This window comes from Stegostoma tigrinum, chromosome 9, assembly GCF_030684315.1.
Source record: "Stegostoma tigrinum isolate sSteTig4 chromosome 9, sSteTig4.hap1, whole genome shotgun sequence".
Taxonomy (NCBI): domain Eukaryota; kingdom Metazoa; phylum Chordata; class Chondrichthyes; order Orectolobiformes; family Stegostomatidae; genus Stegostoma; species Stegostoma tigrinum.
The window spans coordinates 54,869,130-54,891,776 of record NC_081362.1 but is presented as its reverse complement, the minus strand read 5'-3'; the positions used below and the strand labels follow the sequence as shown (position 1 = coordinate 54,891,776).

The 22,647-nt window shown below is 38.6% G+C and overlaps 1 protein-coding gene across 3 annotated transcripts in view; it reads right to left on the bottom strand.

Moving 5' to 3' along the window:
* Window positions 1-1,468: 1,468 nt before the first annotated feature.
* The window catches only part of ppp2r5a (protein phosphatase 2, regulatory subunit B', alpha isoform), a 197,607-nt gene continuing 176,428 nt past the window's right edge, over window positions 1,469-22,647 (bottom strand). For all 3 annotated transcript variants that reach the window (XM_048535519.2, XM_048535516.2, XM_048535517.2), the window contains 5 exons: window positions 22,381-22,431; window positions 18,829-18,948; window positions 16,159-16,286; window positions 14,579-14,680; window positions 1,469-6,302 (listed from right to left, as the gene is read on the bottom strand). In XM_048535519.2, the coding sequence (XP_048391476.1) occupies window positions 6,155-6,302; window positions 14,579-14,680; window positions 16,159-16,286; window positions 18,829-18,948; window positions 22,381-22,431 (549 nt within the window). In that variant the 3' untranslated portion in view covers window positions 1,469-6,154. The remainder of the gene's footprint in view (window positions 6,303-14,578; window positions 14,681-16,158; window positions 16,287-18,828; window positions 18,949-22,380; window positions 22,432-22,647) is intronic.

Here is a 22,647-nt window from a genome sequence, read left to right as displayed (position 1 = left end):
AGTGGAGAATAAAATAACTTGTTTTACACACTGAGGTTGCAGAATGGTTTACTAAGAAAAGGGTAAGTTTGAAAGTATCTGAAAAGATGACTAACAAATGCAGAGCAAGATGCTGACACATGCTCGGCAAAGGGGAGAGATTGGTTTTAATTGAATGCATAATTAGGGAAATGCTCAAAATTACAGTGAAGCAGTAAGCCGCAACAATAATGCAACCAAAGACATGGTCAAGGGGGAGGCCTGAATAATACAGAAACAAAATGATTCACATATCCAACAAAAGGCAAGACTGGGTTTTCATAGTGAAACTGGACAAAGTGGGTAAAGCTTCAAGTTATACCAGGTAAAAACAAGTTCAGTCAGGCAGTGGTGAGCAATGGTGGCTGGAAATAGGTTTGGCTACTTTACAAGGAGGAGAAAAACTACAGACTGTTCAGTTGTAGAATGGCAGTGTAGCGTGACTGTACTGCCAAAATTAAAGGGAAACAAAGGGAGTATTCAAAATCACGGAAGTGTCACAGACGTAAATGAATGGGGCCTGAACAAGCTGTGGATTAGGACAAAACACCTTCAGTGGAACAAGAAAAAATTGCATCACGACACCACTTGTGCAGATTTTTGGGTGAACACGGGAATAGGTTAAGGACTTTGGAATGACATTGAGGTAATGGGGGAGTTGAGAAAAGATAGTTAGATGAGATATCTCCACTAGAGACAAAAAACTGCAGTTGCTGGAATCCAAGGTAGACAAACAGAAGGCTGGAAGAACACATCAAGCCAGGCAGCATCTGGAGGAAAGGAGGAGAAGTCAACGTTTTGGGTATTATTCCATAATATTGTGATCCATGGGGAGAAAGGAATAGGACTCAAACAGTACTTCAGCTCAGCACTGCAGAGATTTTTCTGCCATGATAACAGCATCGCTTTCATTAGCCATTTTACTCAGGATAAGAAGTTGGAAGTGAGAAAGTTCTGAAAAAGGTTTTAGTGAATGTAGGAAGACAGAGAAGTTACTAGCATTGATAAAAATGCGGTAAAAGTAACAAGAAGTCAGAAGATACAGTTCTAAAGAATTAAGAAAGCTGGAAAAAGGTAAAATGAGGCTTGATAAAGATTTCTCACCACATGAAAGCAAAAGAAAGTCTAAGAAAAATACAAAAACTTGTTGAAAAAAAAAGCACAAAGGATAAAGTTCTAACATTACTGCTGAGGACAAAATGATCCGGCTCAGAAAAGAAGTGTGAAAGAGAGGAGAAGTTGGAAGGAGGCAGAACAAAGAGAAAGAAAACTGTTCATCATTTCAGTGACGTACGACAAAATATGACTTGGAAGTGACAAGCAGGTCAATGTAGGTTTAGCTGATCATGGAAGCAAGTGGTTTTCTCGAAGTGGGGGCGATTGCATGAAACACAGTGATATATGAAGGAATGGTGAATCTGTGAAAGGAAGGACAATTATGGCAAACAAACAGGATTTAAAGGCTAATTTTATTAGAAAAATGACAATTATTTAAAAAACTGCACCCAAGAAACAAAATGGATATCTAAAATTAAAAAAAGCACTGAAAAACCACAGGTTTGCTTTCTCATCTACAAAGAGAAATGGCAGCTTGGATCAGTCATCAAAAGTGAAACTAAAACATAATCAAGTTCCTTGGTAGCTTTGATAAAACAGGTCCACCAGCCACAGATCAAGTCAATGGTTTAAACAACATGTAAACTAAAGGGAAAAGCAGAAAACAGGTGTTTTAAAAGATCTCAGAAAGGCAGTAACATTAATTACATTGTGAAGTTTAATTAAACTCATTGGAAATTAGATTTACTGACCAGCATTATTTTAACACTTGCAATAATCTACCTAAAAGCAACATTAGTCAGAAAATCTGGGACCAAATACTGCGATGATTCTTCAAGTCAAGTACATGTTCCAATTAGTTTTGGTCTTGTTTAGTGTCTTTACCATGAACCATTCTACAAGCATACAAGAACAGTTATAAATGGTGTGTTCACATTTATTCATCTCACTTGATGGGTAAATTAAGGGAAATTGGCAAATATTTGGCACTTTTCCCTCATAATTATTATTTAAAATGTATCAAATAAATAACTGCATGGATGTAATTAACTGTTGCATCCAGATGCCAGCACAGTATGATTACAAAAATTTATTGAAGTTATCAATATACATTGGTGGAAATATTTGAAAGCAGTATATCCATTTGAGCTCAGCGATTTACCAATGAATCAGATGAAAATGGTGAACTTGGCCTTCTGACTGCAAATAGAATTCCATATTTTAATAGATTTGAAACAAGTATGATAATTCATTGTGAATATCTGTCCATGACAGTATCGGTAAGAGTGAGCACTGCACGGTCCTCCATTGTGTTGTGTGGCACTACCACTGCTAAATGGGATAGACTTCAGACAGGTTTAGTAACTCAAGACTGGGCATCCATGAGGTATTGTGGACCATCAACAGCAGAATTATATTCCAGCTCAATCTGTAACCTCATGGCCCAACATACCCCACGCTCTACCATTACCATCAAGCCAGGCGAACAAACCTGGTTCAATGGACAGCGCAGGAGGGTATGTCAGGAGCAGCACCACGCATACCTGAAGATAACATGTCAACCTGGTGAATTCACCAATCAGGACTACTTGCAGACCAAACAGCATAAGAAGCAAGTGATAGATAGACTAAACAATCCCACAACTAACGATTAGGTCTAAGCTTGGCAGTCCTCCAACATCCAGTCATGAATTGTGGTAGGCAGTTAAACAACTGACTGGAGGTGCAGGCTCCATCGATATCCCAATGATGGAAGAGCCCAGCACATCAGTGCCAAAGGCAAAGCTGAAGCTTTTACAGCAGACCTGCTGAGGGGATGATCCTTTGAGGCCTCCTCCAGTGGATCCCAGCATTACAGATACCAGTCTTCAGCCAATTTAATTCACTCCATGTGATATCAAGAAATGGTTGGAGACACTGGACACTGCAAAGGCTTTGGGCCCTGACAATATTCCAGTAATATTACTGAAGACTTGTGCTCTGGAACTTGCCATTCCCCTGGCCAAGCTGTTCCAGTACAGTTACAACACTGGTATCTATCCGACAATGTAGAAAATTGCCCAAGTATGTCCTGTACATAAAAAAGCAGGACAAATCCAACCTGGCCAATTACCACCTGTCAGTCTACTCTCAATCGTAAGTGATGGAGGATGTCATCAACAGTGCTATCAAGCAGCTCCTGCTCAGCAGTAACCTGATCAGTGATGTCCAATTTGGGTTCTATAGGGCCACTCAGCTCTTTACCTCATTACAGCCTTGGTCCAAACATGGACAAAAGAGTTGAATTCCAGAGGTGAAGTGAGAGTGACAGCTCGACATCAAGGCTGCATTCAACCCTGTCACATCAAGAAGCCTGAGCAAATCTGTAACAATGGGTATAAGGGGCAAACTCTCCGGTGGTTAGAGTCATACCTGACACATGGGAAGACGGTCGTGCTTGTTGGAGGTCAATCATCTCAGCTCCAGGCTATCTCTGCAGGAGTTCCTCAGGGTACTGTCCTTGGCCCACCAGCTTTAGCTGCTTCATCAATGACCTTCCCTCGATCACAAGGTCAATAATGGAGATGTTCGCCAATGACTGCACAATGTTCAGCACCATTTGCAACTCCTTAGATACTGAAGCAGTCTATGTTCAAATGCAACAAGATTTGGACAACATCTAGGTTTGGACTGACAAGTGGCAAGTGACATTCATGCCATACAAGTGCCAGGCTATGACGATCACAAATAAGAGACAATCTAATCACCAACCCTTGGCATTCAACGGTGTCATCATCACTCAATTACCCACTATCAACATCCTGGTGGTTATCATGGGGCAGAAACTCACCTGGACTCACCACATAAACACAGTGGCTACAAGAGGAGGTCAGAGGTTAGGAATATTGCAGCAAGTAACTCACCTCCTGACTCCTCAAAGCCCATCCACCATCTACAAGGCACAAGTCAGGAGTGTGATGGAATACGTTCCACTTGCTTGGATGAGTACACCCCCAATAACACTCAAGAAGCTTGACACCATCCAGGACAAAGCAGCCCACTTTGATTGACACTACATCCACAAGCATCCACTCCCTCCACCAGTAATGCTCAGTAGCAACAGCGTACACTTTCTACAAAATGCAATGCAGAAACTCACTAAAGATCCTCAGACAGCATCTTCCAAACCCATGAGCATTTCCATCCAGAAAGACAAGGGCAGCAAATATATGGGAACACCTCCACCTAAAGTTACCCTCCAAGCCCCTCATCGTTCCTGACTCGAAAATACATCGCTGTTCCTTCAGTGTCGCTGGGTCAAAATCCTGGAACACTCTCATGAATCACATTGTGGGTGAACCCACAAAAAGTAGACTGCAGCAGTTCAACAAGTCAGCTCATCAGCACCTTCTCAAGGGCAACTAGTGTGTGCAATAAATGCTGACTAGCCAGCGACACCCACATCCCACAATTTTTAAAACATTACATCAACTTCAAGATGCAGCTATAGTCAGTTCACATCCTTCCTCTGTCCCAAGCCTGAAGCTTCTATATCTCTAAAATTTCCCCAAATTTCTTTTCCAACTTTACCTTGTGATGTTTGAATGAAAATAAAAACCCTGATTTCTGCTTCAGGAAAATAAAAATGAGAAAATCATTTAAAGGTTTCTGTCCTTAAGGTAATGGCTCCACAATAAGTCTCTGATTTTATCTTATCAATACATCACAAAGAATTTACGTCTCATGTGGGATGAGCTAAAGCTGCACGGATAAAGAAAATGTCACCCAGTGAAGCAAGGAAAATAAACAAAAATCTATTGGCATATAACTACACCTAAGTGTTTAGGATCAAAACTGGACAACTCTTTGCCCCCGAGGAATGATGCATGTTTAATTTTTAATATACTTTACTCCGGACATATTCTGTTAGTACTCATTAGAGATCCATGGAAAGTGCAAACAGATGCAAAGCCAACTGTGGCTTAGTCTAAAAAAAGTACCTATACTGCAACTTCAGAAACGCAGCCTGTTCTATGCTGCCCAAGACAGCTACATCTGAAGAAGTGTCTCTAATTATGTGAAATAAAAACATATTGGGGAAACCTCAGCAGTCTGGCAGCATCTGCGGAGAGAGAAACAGATTTAACGTTTTGATGCCAAAATGACTACTTCAAAACTGCAACATGCAGCTTGTAGCCAAATAGGAAGTGGGTCAAGAGTGCCCAATCTCATTTCATACAGGAGCACTGCAGTCGCAGGCAGTTTCTCTCATTCCACCTGGTGCATATTAATACATAGACAGTAATGATCCACAATGTAACCCTATTTCTTAAATAATGAAAATCTAGGGCTGGATATCTGAACTTTTACACTTTCGTGCAATTATGACAGATTTATATAGCTCCATCAGAAACTGTAAAACATTTCCTAAAATATAAAAACTAATAATGGTGAGATCCAAATACAAATATTATGTAGACTTTATTGAATGTTGCTCAAAACCTCAAATAAGTTGTTTTATTACAAAAGAGCTTCACACTGCCATGGGTTTACAGAATGGAATGGTTCTCTGGCACAGGCATCAGAAAGACTAGTTGAAGAGAAAAAAAACATACAATATTTTATCCTTGAATTTCTAATGCTTGCTGTGTATGCATAACTCACTCCCTTTCAAGTTACTTGAGGTCTGTAGCATTGTGAGAAGCACATATAAAATAGGAAAAAAATCTATATTTAAATAGCTGACTAATTTTCGATGTGCAGCACAATCAAAAAATTTTTTCAAGTCTTAATTTCACCACTCAATTATTTTCACTCTGGTCACAAATGATAAATTCATTTATTCTCTGAATTCTAAAAAGTGACGTAATAAATTCATGATCAGACAAAGTTACAAATATCGTGGTCACACAGTAATGTTCAAAGTTCATATTCTTTCCTTTTGACATAATTTACAGCTCATCAAAAAAGTTGGTCTTTTTTGGAAGTATACTGCTGAAGGTTTTCCTTGTGTGTGCATTTTTCCCACACATATTCCAAAACATGTATGAAATGCTCCATCACTCATGGCCTGTAACTGTACACCAACTGCTGATTTTGGTTATTTGGCACTTGATTTATTGCTCTGAACATTTTCCACATTGTTGGTATTGATCTGCAAGCTGCCAGAAAGTGCCTGGTTTCTCTGGAGCTGTAACTCTTCAAGATTCTTCCAAAGCTCTTCACGCTCCTGTTCTTTCTTCTTTTCGCTGAAAGATGAAAGCGTAATTTGCTACTGAATAGAACACTTCAGGCACCAGCATTGTACAGTAGTTTCTGAAAGTGCGTTAAATGTTAAAAATTGAATTTTCTGAATTAAATTTTAATTGCAGCGATTGAACAGTAAAATATATTTATGGAATTATTCAAATACAAACCCCTAAAATATATCTTCTGTAAATAATCACTATTATCTCAATAGCCATCCTTGACTTTTAAAAATATTGTCAAAAATAAGATTGCCATATATTTTGTTGCATAAATTATCTGCAGCTCCAAAGAAGGATCATTTTAAAATCATTGCTCTGAATCAGCCTGGGTCAATTTAGAAGTCAAAATGCAATGCATAATGCTAAAAAAGCAAATTCAAATATTTATTGGTGTTATGTTGATATGGAACACTAAACTTTAGGGGGATGCTGTGCTTAACAGCAACGTTACTGGACGAACAATCCAAGCCACCGGGCTAATGTTCCGGGCTATAGAATTCAAATTTCATCATGGCAAGGGGCGAAACTTGAATTCAATAAAACAAAGAAAAAACTTGGAATTAAAATTAAAGAATTGTTGCAAATAAAAACTGGGTCACTGATATTCTTTAGGGAAGGAAATCTTCCATCCTTATCTGGTCTGATCTACATGTGACTTCTGATCCACAGGAACATGGTTGACTCTTAGCTGCCCACTGACCCAACTGAGGATGGTCAATAAATGCTGGTCTATCCAGTGATGCCCACATCCATAAATGAACTAAACAAAATACTGAAACGTCAGCTAAAACTAAAAGAAACAAAATAGTACTTAAATCTTGTTTTGTTAACAACCTTAATCAGTCATTGAATCCCTACAGCATGGAAGCAGGCCATTCAGCTCATCAAGCTTACACCGACCCTCCAAACAGCATCCCACCGAATTCCTGTAACCCTACATTTTCCATGGCTACTCCACCTAGCGTACACATACCTTGACACCACGGGAAATTAAGCATGGCCAATCCACCTAATCTGCACATCTCTGGACAGTGCATAGGAAGTCCACAAAAACGCAGGGAGAACATGCAAACTATACATAGAAAGTTGCCCGATGGGAGGAATCAAACCCGGGTCCCTGGCACTGTGATCTTCTGTCTTAAAAATTCCAAGACATGTGGCCAAACCTGGTGGCTCATATTTTGAATAAAAATATCAAGTAGAATTTTTTTACAAAATTATATACATGGGCAACTATAACAATTTATACCCTTTGAAACAGCACTTGCAAATATATAATATATATTGTTACCACATTGACATAACTTCAGTTTATTAGCCACGAGGATACGGCGGAGTGAGCTTTATCACAAGCCAATTAATGAAGCCTGCAACCCAAGAGAAAGAACAACTGCGCTTTGATACTGTGACAATACTATGGCTTCCAGAGGTATATTTTGTCCTCTCTTTTAAATTGTAACAGAGGTTTGGAGTGGTCTGTGTCAAGCCAATAAAGTAAGTAGCTCTTGAGGCCCTAAGATTTTTTTAAAAATTGGAATAATAGAAGCAGCCTGAATGGGTAGGATCAAGCACCCACAGAACTATGTTGTTAAACTTGAAAAGGTTCATAAAAGATTAACAAGAATGTTGCCAGGGTTTGAGTTATAGGGGAGGCTAAATAGGCTGGGCTATTTTCTTTGGACCACTGGAGGCTGAGGAGTGACCTTATAGAGGTTTATGAAATCATGAGGGGCATATATAGGGTAAATAGATAAGATCTGTTCTCTGGGGTGGGACAGCCCAAGCTAGAGGCCATAGGTTTAAGGTGAGAGGGGAAAGATTTAAAAGGGACTTAAGGAGCAATTTTTTCCACAGAGGGTGGTGCATGTATGGAATGAGCTGCAAGAGGAAGTGGAGGAGGCTGGTACACTTACAATATTTAAAAAGTATCTAGATGGGTAGATGAATAGGAAGGGTTAAAGTAGGATAGGGGCCAAATGTTGACAAAATGGGACTAGGTTAATTTAGGTTATCTGGTCAGCATGGACAAGTTAGACTGAAAGGTCTGTTTCCATGTTGTGCATTTCTATGACAATGACCAGGATTTTTAGTTTAGTTTTCAGTAGCTTTTGGGGTTGTAAAAGATGTTTCACCTCTCGTTGCTACAGCTAAAAGCTTGGGCCCTCTTCTTACTGCTAGAATTGCATGTGAGACGATCTACTTTACTGAATTTGCCTTTGCTAAGGATGTACTTATTGGATGTTACTATATTGGAACAGTTAATTAGTTTACGATTTGTTAAGCCAATTCTCTTATTTTTCTTTTGTTTGCTTTCAACTAGTGTTTTAATAGACTGCATTTTGCTTCAAGCCTGGTAGTTTGACCAATTGAATTTCATCTGGCAGACAATGCCTAGCATTTGCCATTAGAATAAGAAAATGCTAGGGTCTAGGCTATCTTAAAATATTTTGAGGGTGAGAGATCTGGTCCTTAACAAACTGGGGGATCTTGTCAGGACCAAATCTTTAATTCTAGGTTGGGTACAGAATTAATGAATTCAAAGGAATTGAGTGGTTAATGTTCTTTTTTTTTGAATGCAGCATTCTGTTGGTTTAAACAGCATGTGCCTTGTGTAATAATGGTTCTTTTAGTCACTAAGTTTCCTGGGGATGGAAGAAGTCACTCCAGGTGTTTTACAGAAACTGAGCAAGGCAAGATTTTTCGAATTGGCAAACAAGTTGAAGTTGTCTGTGTAAGGAAAGGGGAAATAATTGTGGCAATAGTGCAGCATTTACAATTGCCAGGAATACAAATATAATCAATGGAAATGGCTAAAATTCAACTGCAATGAAGCAGACTGAATTTGAGGCAATGGCAAGAGAAAAGGAAATGACAGACTGAATTACAATTAAAAGTAGAAGAAAAGAACTGAATAGCCGTGGCAGAACAAAAAATAAAAGGAAAGGATGGCCCTAACAGAAGAAAGGTGGGGGGGTGGGGTGGGAAGAGAGAGCGAGATTTTCAATTTTCAAGGTTAGAACTGAAACCTCGAAGTTGACTTAAAATGGTAGACATACAGGTGAAAGGTAGTAGTTAGTGATGACGTCAGTGATAGACAGCAATCACATTACAGACAAAGCCTGATGGGAGTATGTCTACATGTTGCCTAAATTCGACGAGAAGAATGTAGAAGCCATTTTCATTTCATCTGAGAAAGTGGCTAAACAAATAAAATGTGCGTATTATTGATCAAACAAATTTGGTAGGTAGAACTAGTGAGGCATTTGAATCACTATCAGAGGAGGTATCTGATGAGTATGATGAGGTGAATATTGCCATCTTGAGTGTATAGGAGGTAGTGCTAGAAGTCTACAGACATTTTAGGATTCTAAGGATGGAACCTGTTCAAATATACATGCAGTCTGAAAGGACCAAACAAAATAACTTTGATAGGTGGATAAGGGCACTGAAAATACGTCAAACACATAATGCGCTTTGACAACTATTTTCCAATATAGAAGTTCTTCTGGCAACATGGTCAGTGCTCCCCTGCTCTGCCTGTTTTTGTTCTTTTTATTCTTTTTACCCCTCCTCTTAGTCCTGGAGGGAAGTGAAGAGCAGCACGCGGGCGCCCAGACCAGGGTGAAGTGCAGCGCACGGGTGCCGAGTCCTGGGTGAAGAGCAGCATGGAGGAGGCAGTCCTGGAATTTATCTTGGAGCAGCTGAGTGTCTGTATGGAGCAGATTGGAGGTTCGGAGTGGAGCAGGAACTGTTGTTGGATTGGAATCTGGCACAGGCAGTCAGAACACGCACGGTGGCCCTGTGCTGAGCTGCTACGATGTGATCTTTACTTGAAATTTTTACCTGACTATAATGTCAATCCTTGAATAATGGCTTTTTAAAAAAAACTTATGTTTTAAACTCTGTAAAGTAATGCAACTACTTTTTATTCTTTTGTATCCAAGATTTATACCTGGGTATTTGCATCTAAGATGGCACCATAATAGGCAGACATTGTAAAAGCTTTTCACTGCTGCAATGGACTACATGTGACAATAAAGGATATTTTATTCTATTCTATTTTGGTGGAGTTCAACAAATCACTTCTTGAAGGCGGGAGAGCTTGTGGAAGAGCAGAGAGTTAAGACTGCAAGATCAGCAGCAGAAATGGCAAATGATTAGGAGTTATAATCAAAGTTTGGCTTCCGAAATCAATTTCAATCAGTGACAGATAGAAACTGGAGAAAAGAGAAATCCTCAGGTGGCAAGGGAAAAGAGATCTCATTGAAGGTAATAAATATAGTCTATTATAGGGTAAAAAGGAAACCCATGACGGGGGCAAGAGAAGTAAAAGCTCAGATGTTTTCAGTATAATAAAGTAGGCCACATAAAATCACAGTGTTGGTTGTTTTGAAAAAGTAGGGGGAATATGGGAAAACAGAATACACCAATGAGTTTTGTCCAAGTGGTAATGGAATGCACAATGGAAGCAAAAAAGCTGCCAAATAACGTATAACTTGATCAGGGGTTGGTTCAGAAGGAACTGCCAGATCTCTTTAAAGAATTTACTTGCATGGGTAATGTTTATTCACAGGCACCTGAAGGAGCAGGTAAAGAAATTAAAAATTTAAGAGATACCAGAGCAAATCTTTGATGGTGAGAGATGAGGTGTTCATTAATTCAGAAGACATATTGTCAGAAAAGGTGGTAATGTGTGGGATTCCCAGTAGGAAGAACATCTTTGAATTATGTAAAGTGAGGTTGGAGAGTCTGATGAAAGAGGTGGTGAGTTGGTGTAGGAGTAATAGAGAAATTCTCAGTTCTGGAAATACGGTTCATCCTTGATAATGATATAGCTGGATCACAAGTGGAAGTTATGCCGACAGTGAGTGAAAGGCCAGTGGAAAATCCAGCAACTACAGGAAGTATATCTTGGGATTTTTCCTGACTGTGGTAAAAAGGTCTCAAAGTCACAGCTTGAAGCAGGAGTAATCAAGGAGTAAAGATTAGGAAGTTGACGTCCAATTATTAGAAACTATGTTTGATCAAATGGATGAGAAAATAAAACAAAAACAGGTGAAGATCAAAGTGGATACTTTTAGTTCAGAGAAATTAGCTGAATTACAAACAGAAGTATAAAAATAACTATAGCAGTTTATCGAAAAGCTTTTAAAAATGATGTCTTGAAGAAGAATTGGAGACCATCACATATTCAGGCAGAAGTTCAGCAAGTGGTGCTACTGGTGTGCTATAGAAAGGTGGTGTTGTGGGTAGCACATGAATCATCAGTAGTCATTTGGGAGTAAGGAAAACTCAAGCCAAACTACAAAAACATTTTTATTGGCCTGTACTGTGTAAAGACGTGGTTGAATTTTGTTGCACATGTCATATGAGTCAAATAAATCGAAAACCTCAGGCAGTGATACTCATTCTCATATTTGAGGAACCTTTCACAAGAGTCTTAATTGATTGCATTAGGACCCTTACCTAAAACAAAAAGTGGGAATCAATATTTATTGACTATAGTAAAAGTGTCTGCTAGATTTCCAGAGACCGCAATTTCACAGATAAAAGAACTGGAGAAGAGTTATTTACGGACTACCCGCAGAAATACTGACAGATCAAAGATCAAATTTTACATTAAAACTATTCAAGGAAGTTATGGATAATTTAGGACTAAAACAATTCAAATCCACTGCGTTCCATCCAGAATTGGAGGAAGCATTGGAACGGTGGCATCAAACTTTAAAGTGCATATTGAGGGCTTACATTCAAGACTATCCAGAAGATTGGGATACAGGAATTCCATTTGTACTTTTTGCAATTAGGGATGCAGCTAATTCAGTCCATTTGGATTAGTTTTGGGCATGAGATGAGGGGACCACTGAAATTAATTAAGGAAAAATTGGTGAGTCAGAGATCAGAGACCACATGTTTGGACTTTGTGTCAATCTGTAGGGAAAGATTAAACACAGCCGGTGAGTTGCCTAGACGGCATTTAGAAGTAGCACAGTATGTGACGAAACACAAAGCAGACAAGAGATCAAAAATTTGTAATTTTTCTGATGGTGATAGAAGTTTTAAGTGCTACTTCCAGTGGTAGGTGAATCTTTAAAGGCAAGGTTTGGTGGGCATCATTAATTCAAAAGGAAATTGAGTGAGGTGAATTATTTTATGAAAGCGCCAGACAGAAAGAAATCTCAGAGTGTGTCATGCGATTGTGCTCAAATTTGATTTTGATAGGGAAGGAAAGTAATAGGAAAAAGAATTCCTGGTTACAACAGAATGAAGAAACAAGTTCAGATGATTCTGAATTAGACAATCCTCAAACTAAATTGGACAAAGAGGAAGTTTTCAAAAATTGGGGCGACTTATTGTTACTTTCCATAGGATAACTGAAATGACCTGAACGAGTTATTACAATCACACGGGTAGTTATGTGAATAAGCCGGGAAGTATTAACCTAATTACGCATGATGTAGATATAGGAAATGCTGTTCCAATTAAACAACATCCTTAATGACTTAACTCTTTAAGGTTGACGCAGTTACAAAAGTAGATTGAACGTATACTCAAAGACAATATAATCAAATGGAGTTACTGCAAATAAAGCTCACACACACGGATGGTGCCAAAACCAGATGATACCCAACAATTATGTGTGGACTATCACAAAGTCAACGCAGTTACAAAATCTAATTCATATCCGATTCCATATTTGCAAAATTGTATTGACAAGATGGGACAAGTGACTTATATTTCAAAGTTTAGACTTACTCAAAAGATACTGGCAGGTACCTTTACCTGAAACAGCGAAGGAATTTTGCCTTTCATGACACTGTATGGGCTTTACCAATTTAAAACCATGCCATTTGGTATGAAGAGTGTGCCAGCCACATTTCAAAGACTAGCCAATAAGGTCATTTTAGGATTACCTAATAGTGTGGTGTACATCAACGATCTAGTGATTTTTAGTCACACTTGGAGCATCTATCGGAATTGTTCAAAGCCACTTCAGGAGGTGGGCTTGCTGATAAACCTGGTTAACACTGAGTTCACCAAAATCCAAGTCATGTTGCCCGACATGGATAAATGGCCTCACAGGACGTGAGAACTAGGGCTATTGGGGACTTGCTTTTAAATCATAAATTCATGCCAAATTTTAGCAGCATGGTTGCTCTACTGACTGACTTGAAGTAGTATAGAAAATGTCAGTGGGCTGAGGAATGTCATAAGGCATCTGGCAGCCTGAAAGCTGTGTTAAGCACTGTCGCAGTGTTAGCCACACAAAATGGCACAAAGCTATTCAAGGTGGCTATTGATATGAGTGGTGTGGGTATTGGTGCTATACTCTTGCAAGAGGACAACGAGAAGATAGAAAGAACTATTGGATATTTTTCCAGAAAAATGAATAATCGTCCACAGAAATTTTCCACAATTGACAGAGGGAGACCTCGAGATTGGTGTTGGTGTTGCAGCATTCCAACATTAATATTGCCAGTAATGTGTCTGAGACGACTATATTTACTGATCATAGCCCATTAAAGTTTTTGAAAAATTTAAGGACAAAAATACCAGACCTGTTTGGATGAAGGTTATTACTGCAGCTATTCAATTTGAGAATTATACACCTGACAGGATGAGAAAACATAATGGCTGCGACTTTGCTACGACTTTGATGAAGGAAGATGGAGACGTTCGGTAGTGCAAAAAGAACAGATTGAATCGGACTACAGTGGTGAATGTTTGCATGCTTAGAGTCAATGTAATGCATATTTTTTTGTCCACTAATAGCGTAAACTAAAGGTTTTTAACCCTTTTTTAAGAGGTGGGAGGTGCAAGTATACTATGACTTTCAGAGGCATATTTTGTCCTGTCCTTTTTGACCAATCCAATTGCATTCTGAACATAACACCTGGCACTTGCATTTAGAAAATGAAAATATTAGGGTCTAAGCTATCTCCGAGACATGTTTTGAGGGAGATTGGTCTGTTGCATAACAGCAAACATTGTGCAAGATGATAAATGCACTACCAAAAGAAAGACAGCAAGATTCTGCTGCCTTCTGCACTATTGAAATATGATGAAGAGATAAGGTTAAGTCACCCCTTGTCAGTCACAAAGGTGAAAAATAGGGTAGGTTGTGCTGATGACTTACAGCTAGCCACACCTAGAAACAACAAAACTGTTAATTTCTCCACATCTTCAATCTGTGTTTTCTGTAAGTAGCAATGACAATTTGTGAAATATTTGAAAGCAGAAAATACAAAACAAAAATGGAAAAGATGATTGCATACCGCTGTCTTTCTGCTTTGTAAGATGCTGTAAGTTCATCGAACAGTGACCCATTCATTTCCATTAATGATTTTAGTACGTTATAAACCAGGGCTACAATGGTTCTGGAAAACAAGTTTGGATTGGCTTAAATGTACAGCATGACTGCAATCACAGAAGTATTTATAGAATCATGAAATGTGAAACAGATAATGTAAGCAAACTGAAAACAATAACTGAAAGATAGATTCAAAACACAAAACTTCAGAAAAATTCAAACTAACAAAGGAGAAATTAGCAATGATATCATGAAAACTTTCTTAACAAAAATGCTTAGCATACACACTAGCATTCCAGATAGAGCAGTGGAACACCATGAAATTAATAACTAGTTGGAGTTGTGATGGTATGACTGGGGTCTTGGTAACAGGTGAGTAACTTGGCCAGAATGGCAACCTCTACCTAGGAATTTTAAACAAAGGTATCAATTTAAGGAATTCTATTCAGTTCAGTAGAATGTTTAAGATAAGGATGTCAAGATCAAAAGACAGGTCTAGAGGCAAGAAGTGAGGTTAATTGTTGCAAAATTTTTATTTTCACAAATAGTCTCCCTCAAATAGATTGAAACATGTAACTTTCGAAAGGGAGACATCCCACAGTTTTTCAGTCATTTATTTTTGAAGTGTAGTCATGTTATATCTTCAGAACTGAAACTTATCAGTCAAGTTGCAGTCAAGTCCCCATGAACAGCAATGTGATAATGACCAGCTAGTCAGTTTTTCTGTGATGTTGATTGTGGCATAAATAATGACCAGTTCATTGGGCATATCTTCCATGTTCTTTAAAATACTGTTATTCCCCGGAACGTCGGAGTCTGAGGAATGACATCGTAAAGGTTTACAAGATCGAGAGGGCATGGACAGGGTAAATAGACAAGGTCTTTTCCCAGGGAAGGGAAAGTCCAAAACTAGACAACGTAAGTTTAAGATGAGGTGAAAGATTTAAAAGGGATCAAAGGGGTAACTTTTTTTTATGCAGAATGGAATGAGCTGCCACAGGAAGGGGTAAAGGTTGGTATAATTACAACATGAAAAAGGCATTTGGATGGGTCTATGAAGCAGAAGAGTTGAGGGATATGGGCCAAATGCTGGCAAATACAACTTGATTTACTTAGGATACCCGGTCTGCATGGACAAATTGGACCAAAGGGTCCGTTTCCATGCCGTATATCTCTATGACTATGATTTTGTATTTAGCTGAGAGATGGGATCCTTTAACAGCTCAACAAAACACAATAACTTCTGACAGTACAGCAGTCTTCCACTATTACACTGGAAAGCCAGCCTTGATTTTCATGCAAAACTAACAATTTGGATTGTTTTAACCAGATATTCAGGACAGGTAACAAAAATATAAAGCAATCTCAAAAATATACGGATGAAAATTTATCATGTTGCAACTAAAACCTGTAAGACTAACACTGAAAACACTACGGGAGAAGACACAAAAACATTAGCCTGAATTATCTGATAAGGTGAGCAGTGAATATCCGATGTGCTAGGTTTGTTCATGTGTCAGTAAATTTTAAATTGTAAAAACTTACGGGTTCCAGTGTTCCTTGGAAATCCTGTATAAACTACCAAACATAATTGGTAGAATTTTCTCAGAATTATCTTCTATTAGGCTAAGTATGTACTCATTATTCCAGAAATACAGAGCTCTTTCTGCAACCTGTGGAGAAAAATATTTTAAAATTCTTACTTTAAAATAAATACATTCAAAGTTGATTACTGAATGTGCACGTATTGATTTCCCAAACAAATGTTTTCATCATGCCTATTGGACCCCATGGTCAGGTGCACTAAAAAAGATGGAAAAGCAGAAGTAATCATTTAAATGTCTCCCTCCCTTTGGATTTGAAATTGCAACAGGTACACATAGAATAATATCAGAGATAATGGGAACTGCAGATGCTGGAGAATTCCAAGATAATAAAATGTGAGGCTGGATGAACACAGCAGGCCAGAGATGCTGCTTGGCCTGCTGTGTTCATCCAGCCTCACATTTTATTACACATAGAATAATCACCCTTTTTGTTAACCTTCCTTCCCAAATATAAATTTAATTCATTTTCAGAACCATCAGCAGCAATTAATATTTCCCATTCCAACCATCATTTAGATGCTCTCGGAAAGAAAAGGGGTGCTTGCAACTTCCACATATACTGCTAAATTGCCACTTCATTCTATTTTGATCTTGAACACCATCACAGTGAGCATGCAATAGTTAATGATAGAAGGAAATAAATAAAAGCAAATGGCCCTCACTTTTCATGCTTTCCTGCTGTACGCATGGAACAAACACGTGCAGGGAAGGCTATGGAAGTATTGTGGGGACAGTAAATTCTTTTCTGTTCAGCCTCAAGTATTCTAATTTTGACCGCAGCTTACTAATATACACCTTTCTCTTTGTCATCAAATCGATGGCTTTTCATGTAAGCCTGTGTTAAACTATAAACAGGATTGTGGCAGGGTCCAGTGCTATTAAGAATCTTACTGCCCAATTAAAATTAATTTACAGCCAGCGGCAAGAGATGTTTAGATTATGCCACTTCTAAACATACAACAAAGAACTATACAGCACAGTACAGGCCCTTCGGCCAACATTGCACAGAACTGTTGTAAGTCAATGCAGTAGCCATACTATGTTGAACATACTCCTGCTTTTGTTAGTTCTGGAATATTTTTGAGATTTTCTTTAGGTCTTTTCTTTGACACGCCAGTGTTCACTGGATGGTCTGCTCTACACGCGGAGCAAATAAATGGGAGGTGCTATATGAATTTTCAATGAGTACACCACAGCTGACATGAGAACCAGTTTGCATATTGAAACAGCCTCCCTCCATAAATTGGTGAGAATGATTATTAATAATGCACTTACAGGTGTAGATATTTTCAAATCAAGCTGTTCAGAGATGTTATGACACACACCTCTGGAGCAGGTGAAACTTGAATCCAGGCCTCTTGGCCCATAGGTAGAGATACTACCACTGCACTACAAGAATCCCTTTAAAGAGAACAAGGAATATGCTATCTAATATGGCTGAAGGAATTCTTGAGACTAAATGCAATGAAGGAACAGGTGATGGACACAGATATTTCAATCAACCTAGTCAGACACACCTCCTTGAGCAGGTGGGACTTGAACCAAGGTCCTCTAGTCCAGAGATGGGGACACTACCACTGCACTACAAAATCCCCAGGTCCACCTGAAAAGTCCAGCAGGTGACATTTGGGCATTAATGACACAACAGAACTGCTGTCCTGATAATCAATTGTGAGCCATCCTTTAAGGCAATGGGCAGTTAAGAAGTATCTGCCAATTTCTGGAATGAAATTCAGGATACGCACAAGCAAAGGACAAAGTGAACAGATGCAATATTCAGACTATGTTCAGTTTTGCTGCCATTATAATTACTGTTATTATGGGATTCAAGAATAAAGATTAAAAAAAATTGTTTAATCAAGAGGCAATGGCACTCAGTTAGCATAGGGTGATGGGATGGCACTTATTAGGATATGGTTTGAGTTTTGAATGAACTTAAGTTGAAGCAAGATGGGAGGCAGGCCTGAATTGTACTGGGGTAGTTCAGGTAAGAGGTAACAAAGTATGAATGAGGGTTTTAACTGCAGAGGATTAAGGCTGGGTGGAAGCTGGGCAACGTTACAGAGGGGGAAAATAGGCAATCTTAGTGAAGGTGCAGATAGATGATCATAAGCTTATTTCAGTGTTAAATATAACATTAAGGTTGGAAGCAATCTGACTCAACCTCAAACATTTGCAAGAGGGGGTAGAGTTTTTAAAATTTAGTTGGGGGAAATTACTGTTCAACTAGTACTGGATTCTGATCAAGAGTACTATTAAGGTTTTGTTACAGTCTGTGATGTCATAAACATCTGTTAATAAAATATATAAAGTTCTCTTCATTAAAATACTTATGTTCATTTTACTGAAATTGTTATGAACAAGCCTATAAGATTTTCTCTTATTTACCATTTATAATAGTGTGGAACTGGATGAACAGTGCACAATTCCGTTACTCTAACATGGTAATCAATCTTTGTGAGTCTAATGGGCAAATCCACAATAATCTATTATAACCACCGTGGTCCATTGTCATAACACGGAAATAACTGAGCTTTAAAAAGCAATTCAAAACAGTCCAATTATAAAACATTTATTACGGTGGTGCTCAAGAGGTACAAAAGCTCACCTGGAAGTGTGGATTTGATACACACTTGGCTATTTGCTTGAACAAAGGTTCTTGGATCTTTTTGAACTGAGAAGGTTCTATCACATCCAAAATTTCTTCTACTTCACCCAAATACATAACCTAAGAGCAACATTTAGAATTGCAATGGATCAGTCATAAAAAAATACTCAAAATTGTTTATTCCCTTTCTAGTGTATAGAATAGAAAAGACATTTCATTACTACAAAGAGAAATTTATTTCTAAAACTATTTTGTTTAAAAAAAGACCATAACAAAAAGACCACCTCACCACAGCAAGAAACAGATTTGCCAGAAATACCCATGTACTGAGAAAAATATATATTGAGTCAATGAGTCAACCAATTAAAAACATTTATGGAAATTATACCGTCTCAATAACAAGGGCTTTTGATAGGGCAATTCTCATTAAAACGGAACTCTCCTTGCTTGCAGTAGCTCCACATATAACACAATTTCTGGGACAGCAGAACGCTTGGAATCTTTTCTGTGCTTATTTTGCAAATACTGGTTTACATGAAGACTTTTCTGGGTTACCTGATTTTGCATAAATCACATTCAACCTTGGTGCCATGCTCACCCAGTAGGAAAGATACATGTCACCTTTAGAAACAAAATACCAGGTTGCGATCACATATGGCAATAGTGCATGAATTCTACCTGCCAGGCTGAGGGCGTGGGAGGCCAGGTGTACGATCACACTACTGTGGGCAATGAACAATATAGCACAGGAACAGGCCCTTCAGCCCTTCAAGCCTACATTTTGCCCTTCCATCCTAAAACTGTTTTTCACTTCTGGGATCCATTTCCCTTTATTCCCTTTCTATTCCTGTATTCACCCATATGCTCTTTGAACACTGCTACTGTGTCTGCTTCTGCCACCATCTCTGGAAACACATTCCAGGGACTCACCATCCTTTGTGTGAAAAGTATGCCTCACACATCTCCTTCAAACTCTCCTCTCGCACCCCGAACCTGTATCCCCAAGTAATTAACACCTCCACCCAAAAATAAAGCCTCATACTTTTCACTCTATTCAAGCCATTCACAATCTTATGAACTTTTATTAGGTCGCCTTCAACCTCCCGCATTCCTGTGAAAACAAACCCAATCTAGCTAAGCTTTCTTCATAGTTAAAATCCCTCATGCCAGGCAACATCCTGGTAAACCTTTTCTGTACTCTCCCAAAGCATCTATATCCTTCTGGTAGTGTGTAATCAGAACTGTATGCAGTGTTCTCTGTGTGACCTAACTAAAGTTTTATAAAGCTGCAGCATAACCTGTTTATCCTTTTACTCAATGTCCCTCCCAATGAAGGCAAGCATGCCATGAACCATTTATACCGCCTTATCCACCTGCACTGCCACCTTCAGTGATCTGTGGATTTGCACATCCAGATCCCTCTGCATATCAATACTCCTAAGGGCTCTGCCATTCGCTGTATAATTTCTACCTGTACTTGACTTTGTAAAATGCATCACCTCACATTTGTCGGGACTAAACCCCACCTGTCATTTGTCTGCCCACACTTCCAACTGATCTATATCCTGCTGTATCGTCCGACAATCCTCCTCACTATCTGCAACTCCAATCTTTTCATCATCTACGAATTTAGTTATTAGACCATCTATGTTTTCCTCCAAATCAGCTATGTAGATCACAGACAGCAGAGATCCCAGCATTGATCCCTCTGGAACACCACTAGTCACAGCTGTCCATTCCGAAAAGCATTCTTCCACCACTACTCTGTCTCCTACAACTAAGCAGTTTTGTATCCATCCTGCCAGCTCACCCTGATACCATGTGACTTTACCTTTCATACCAGTTGCCATGAGGCACCTTGTCAATGGCTTTACTGAAGTCCATGAAGACAACATCAACCACTTTTCCCTCATCGATCATCTTTGTCATCTTCTCAAAAAACTCAATCAAGTTAGCGAGACATGACCTCAGCCACACAAAACCATGCTGTCTATTCCTACCAAGTCCTTTTGTTTCTGAAGGCATATAGATCTCGTCCCTGGGATCTTTTTCCGATAATTTCCCTACCACCAATGTGAGATTCATAGGCCTGTAATTTCCGGGATTATCCCTGCTATCTTTCTTAAGCAATGGATCAATATTCTCCCGTCCTCGGAGACCTCAATTGTGGATAAAGAGGATACAATGATATCTAGGAATGCTTCAGCAATTTGCTTTCTTGCCTCCCTCAATGTTCTGGGATAGATCTCATCAGGACTCAGGGATTTATCTTGTTTATTACTTTTTAAGATGCACAACACTTCTTCCCTCTTAATAGCATAATGACTAAAAACTCACGACTCCCTTTCTTGAGAGAACCCTCCACCAATTCCTTCTGTTTGGTAAGTACCAACACAAAGTAATCATTTAGGACCCAAGCTACCTCTTCTAAATCCACATATAAATGCCCTACTTTGTTCTCGAGTGGGTTCTTTCCCTGGTTATCGGCTTTTTTTATATAGATGTGTATAAAACGCCTTGGGGCTTTCCTTAATCTGGTTTGCTAATTACTTTTCATGATCCCCTTTTCATCCTTCTAATCCCTTATTTAAGTTATTTCCTACCTTTCTTATATGTTTCATGGACTTCATCAGTCTCCATCCGCCTCGACTTTGCATATGCTTCCTTTCTATTTCTGACCAAGCTCATAACATCTCAGGACATCCAAGATTCATGTAACTTGCCATACCTATCCTCCATTCTCATAGGAATGTATCTCTCCCGAACTCTTCTCAACTGCCATTGAAATATTTGCACATGTTTAATGTAGATTTACCTTCAAACAGCCACCTCCAATTAAAATTCTCCAGTTCCTGCCTAATATTGCTGTAGTTTGCCTTTGCCCGAGGATGCTGTTATCTCTATCTATGAGTATCTGAAAACTCAATGTATCATGGGCACTACACCAAAAATGTTTCCCCTGAAACTTCACTCACCTGGCCAGGTTCATTTCCCAAAACCATGTCCAGTATAACCCTTTCCCTCATTGGGCTGTTTACATATTGTGTCAAGAATCCTTCCTGAATGATCCTTACAAATTCTGCCCCATCCAAACCCCTAACACATACGGAGTCCCAGTCAATATAAGGGGAGGTTAAAATCACCAACCATAACAGCCCTGCTGTTTTTAGATCTTTCCAAAATCTGGCCACACAATCTCTCCACATACATCTGCCCATGATTAATTCAGCTGACAATAATTAAGTTTGATACATTTTTGGTCTGTAAAGTTCAGTACCACACCAGAAAAGCTCCATCCAAACAGTCTTCTGAAGCCCTTTAACCTTCTTTAGCATGAAATGGTTGCCTTTGCTTTCACTATGTGACATATAAGCAGATATCTAAATTAATTTTACCAATGGAGTCCCATTTAAATAAATGAATTCAAAAATCAGGTTAGTTTTGAGTATGGCACAAAAAGATAGCAACTTATGTTAAATACTGTACAAGGCAGTAACATATTTATGTGACCTATAGAAAAAATAAAGTTGAAGGAGAAAGTTGACAATTTACCTCTTTTTGACTGACAGTTTTTGGCCAAAATTTTAATAATCCTCTAATAACCTACAATAAACAATAAAAACATACTTAAAGACATGGTAAACCAACACTGCAACAGTGAAAATCAAAGTAATTACACTTTCCTTTATTCCAACATAAATTGAAAAAGGTCTATTTTAGTTAGAAGTGTACAAGACAAGTCGTATATGTCAAATTTAGAAACAGACCATCTTTGAACATTAAACAAAGGCTATACAAATAAATGAAGTACTTTTAAAA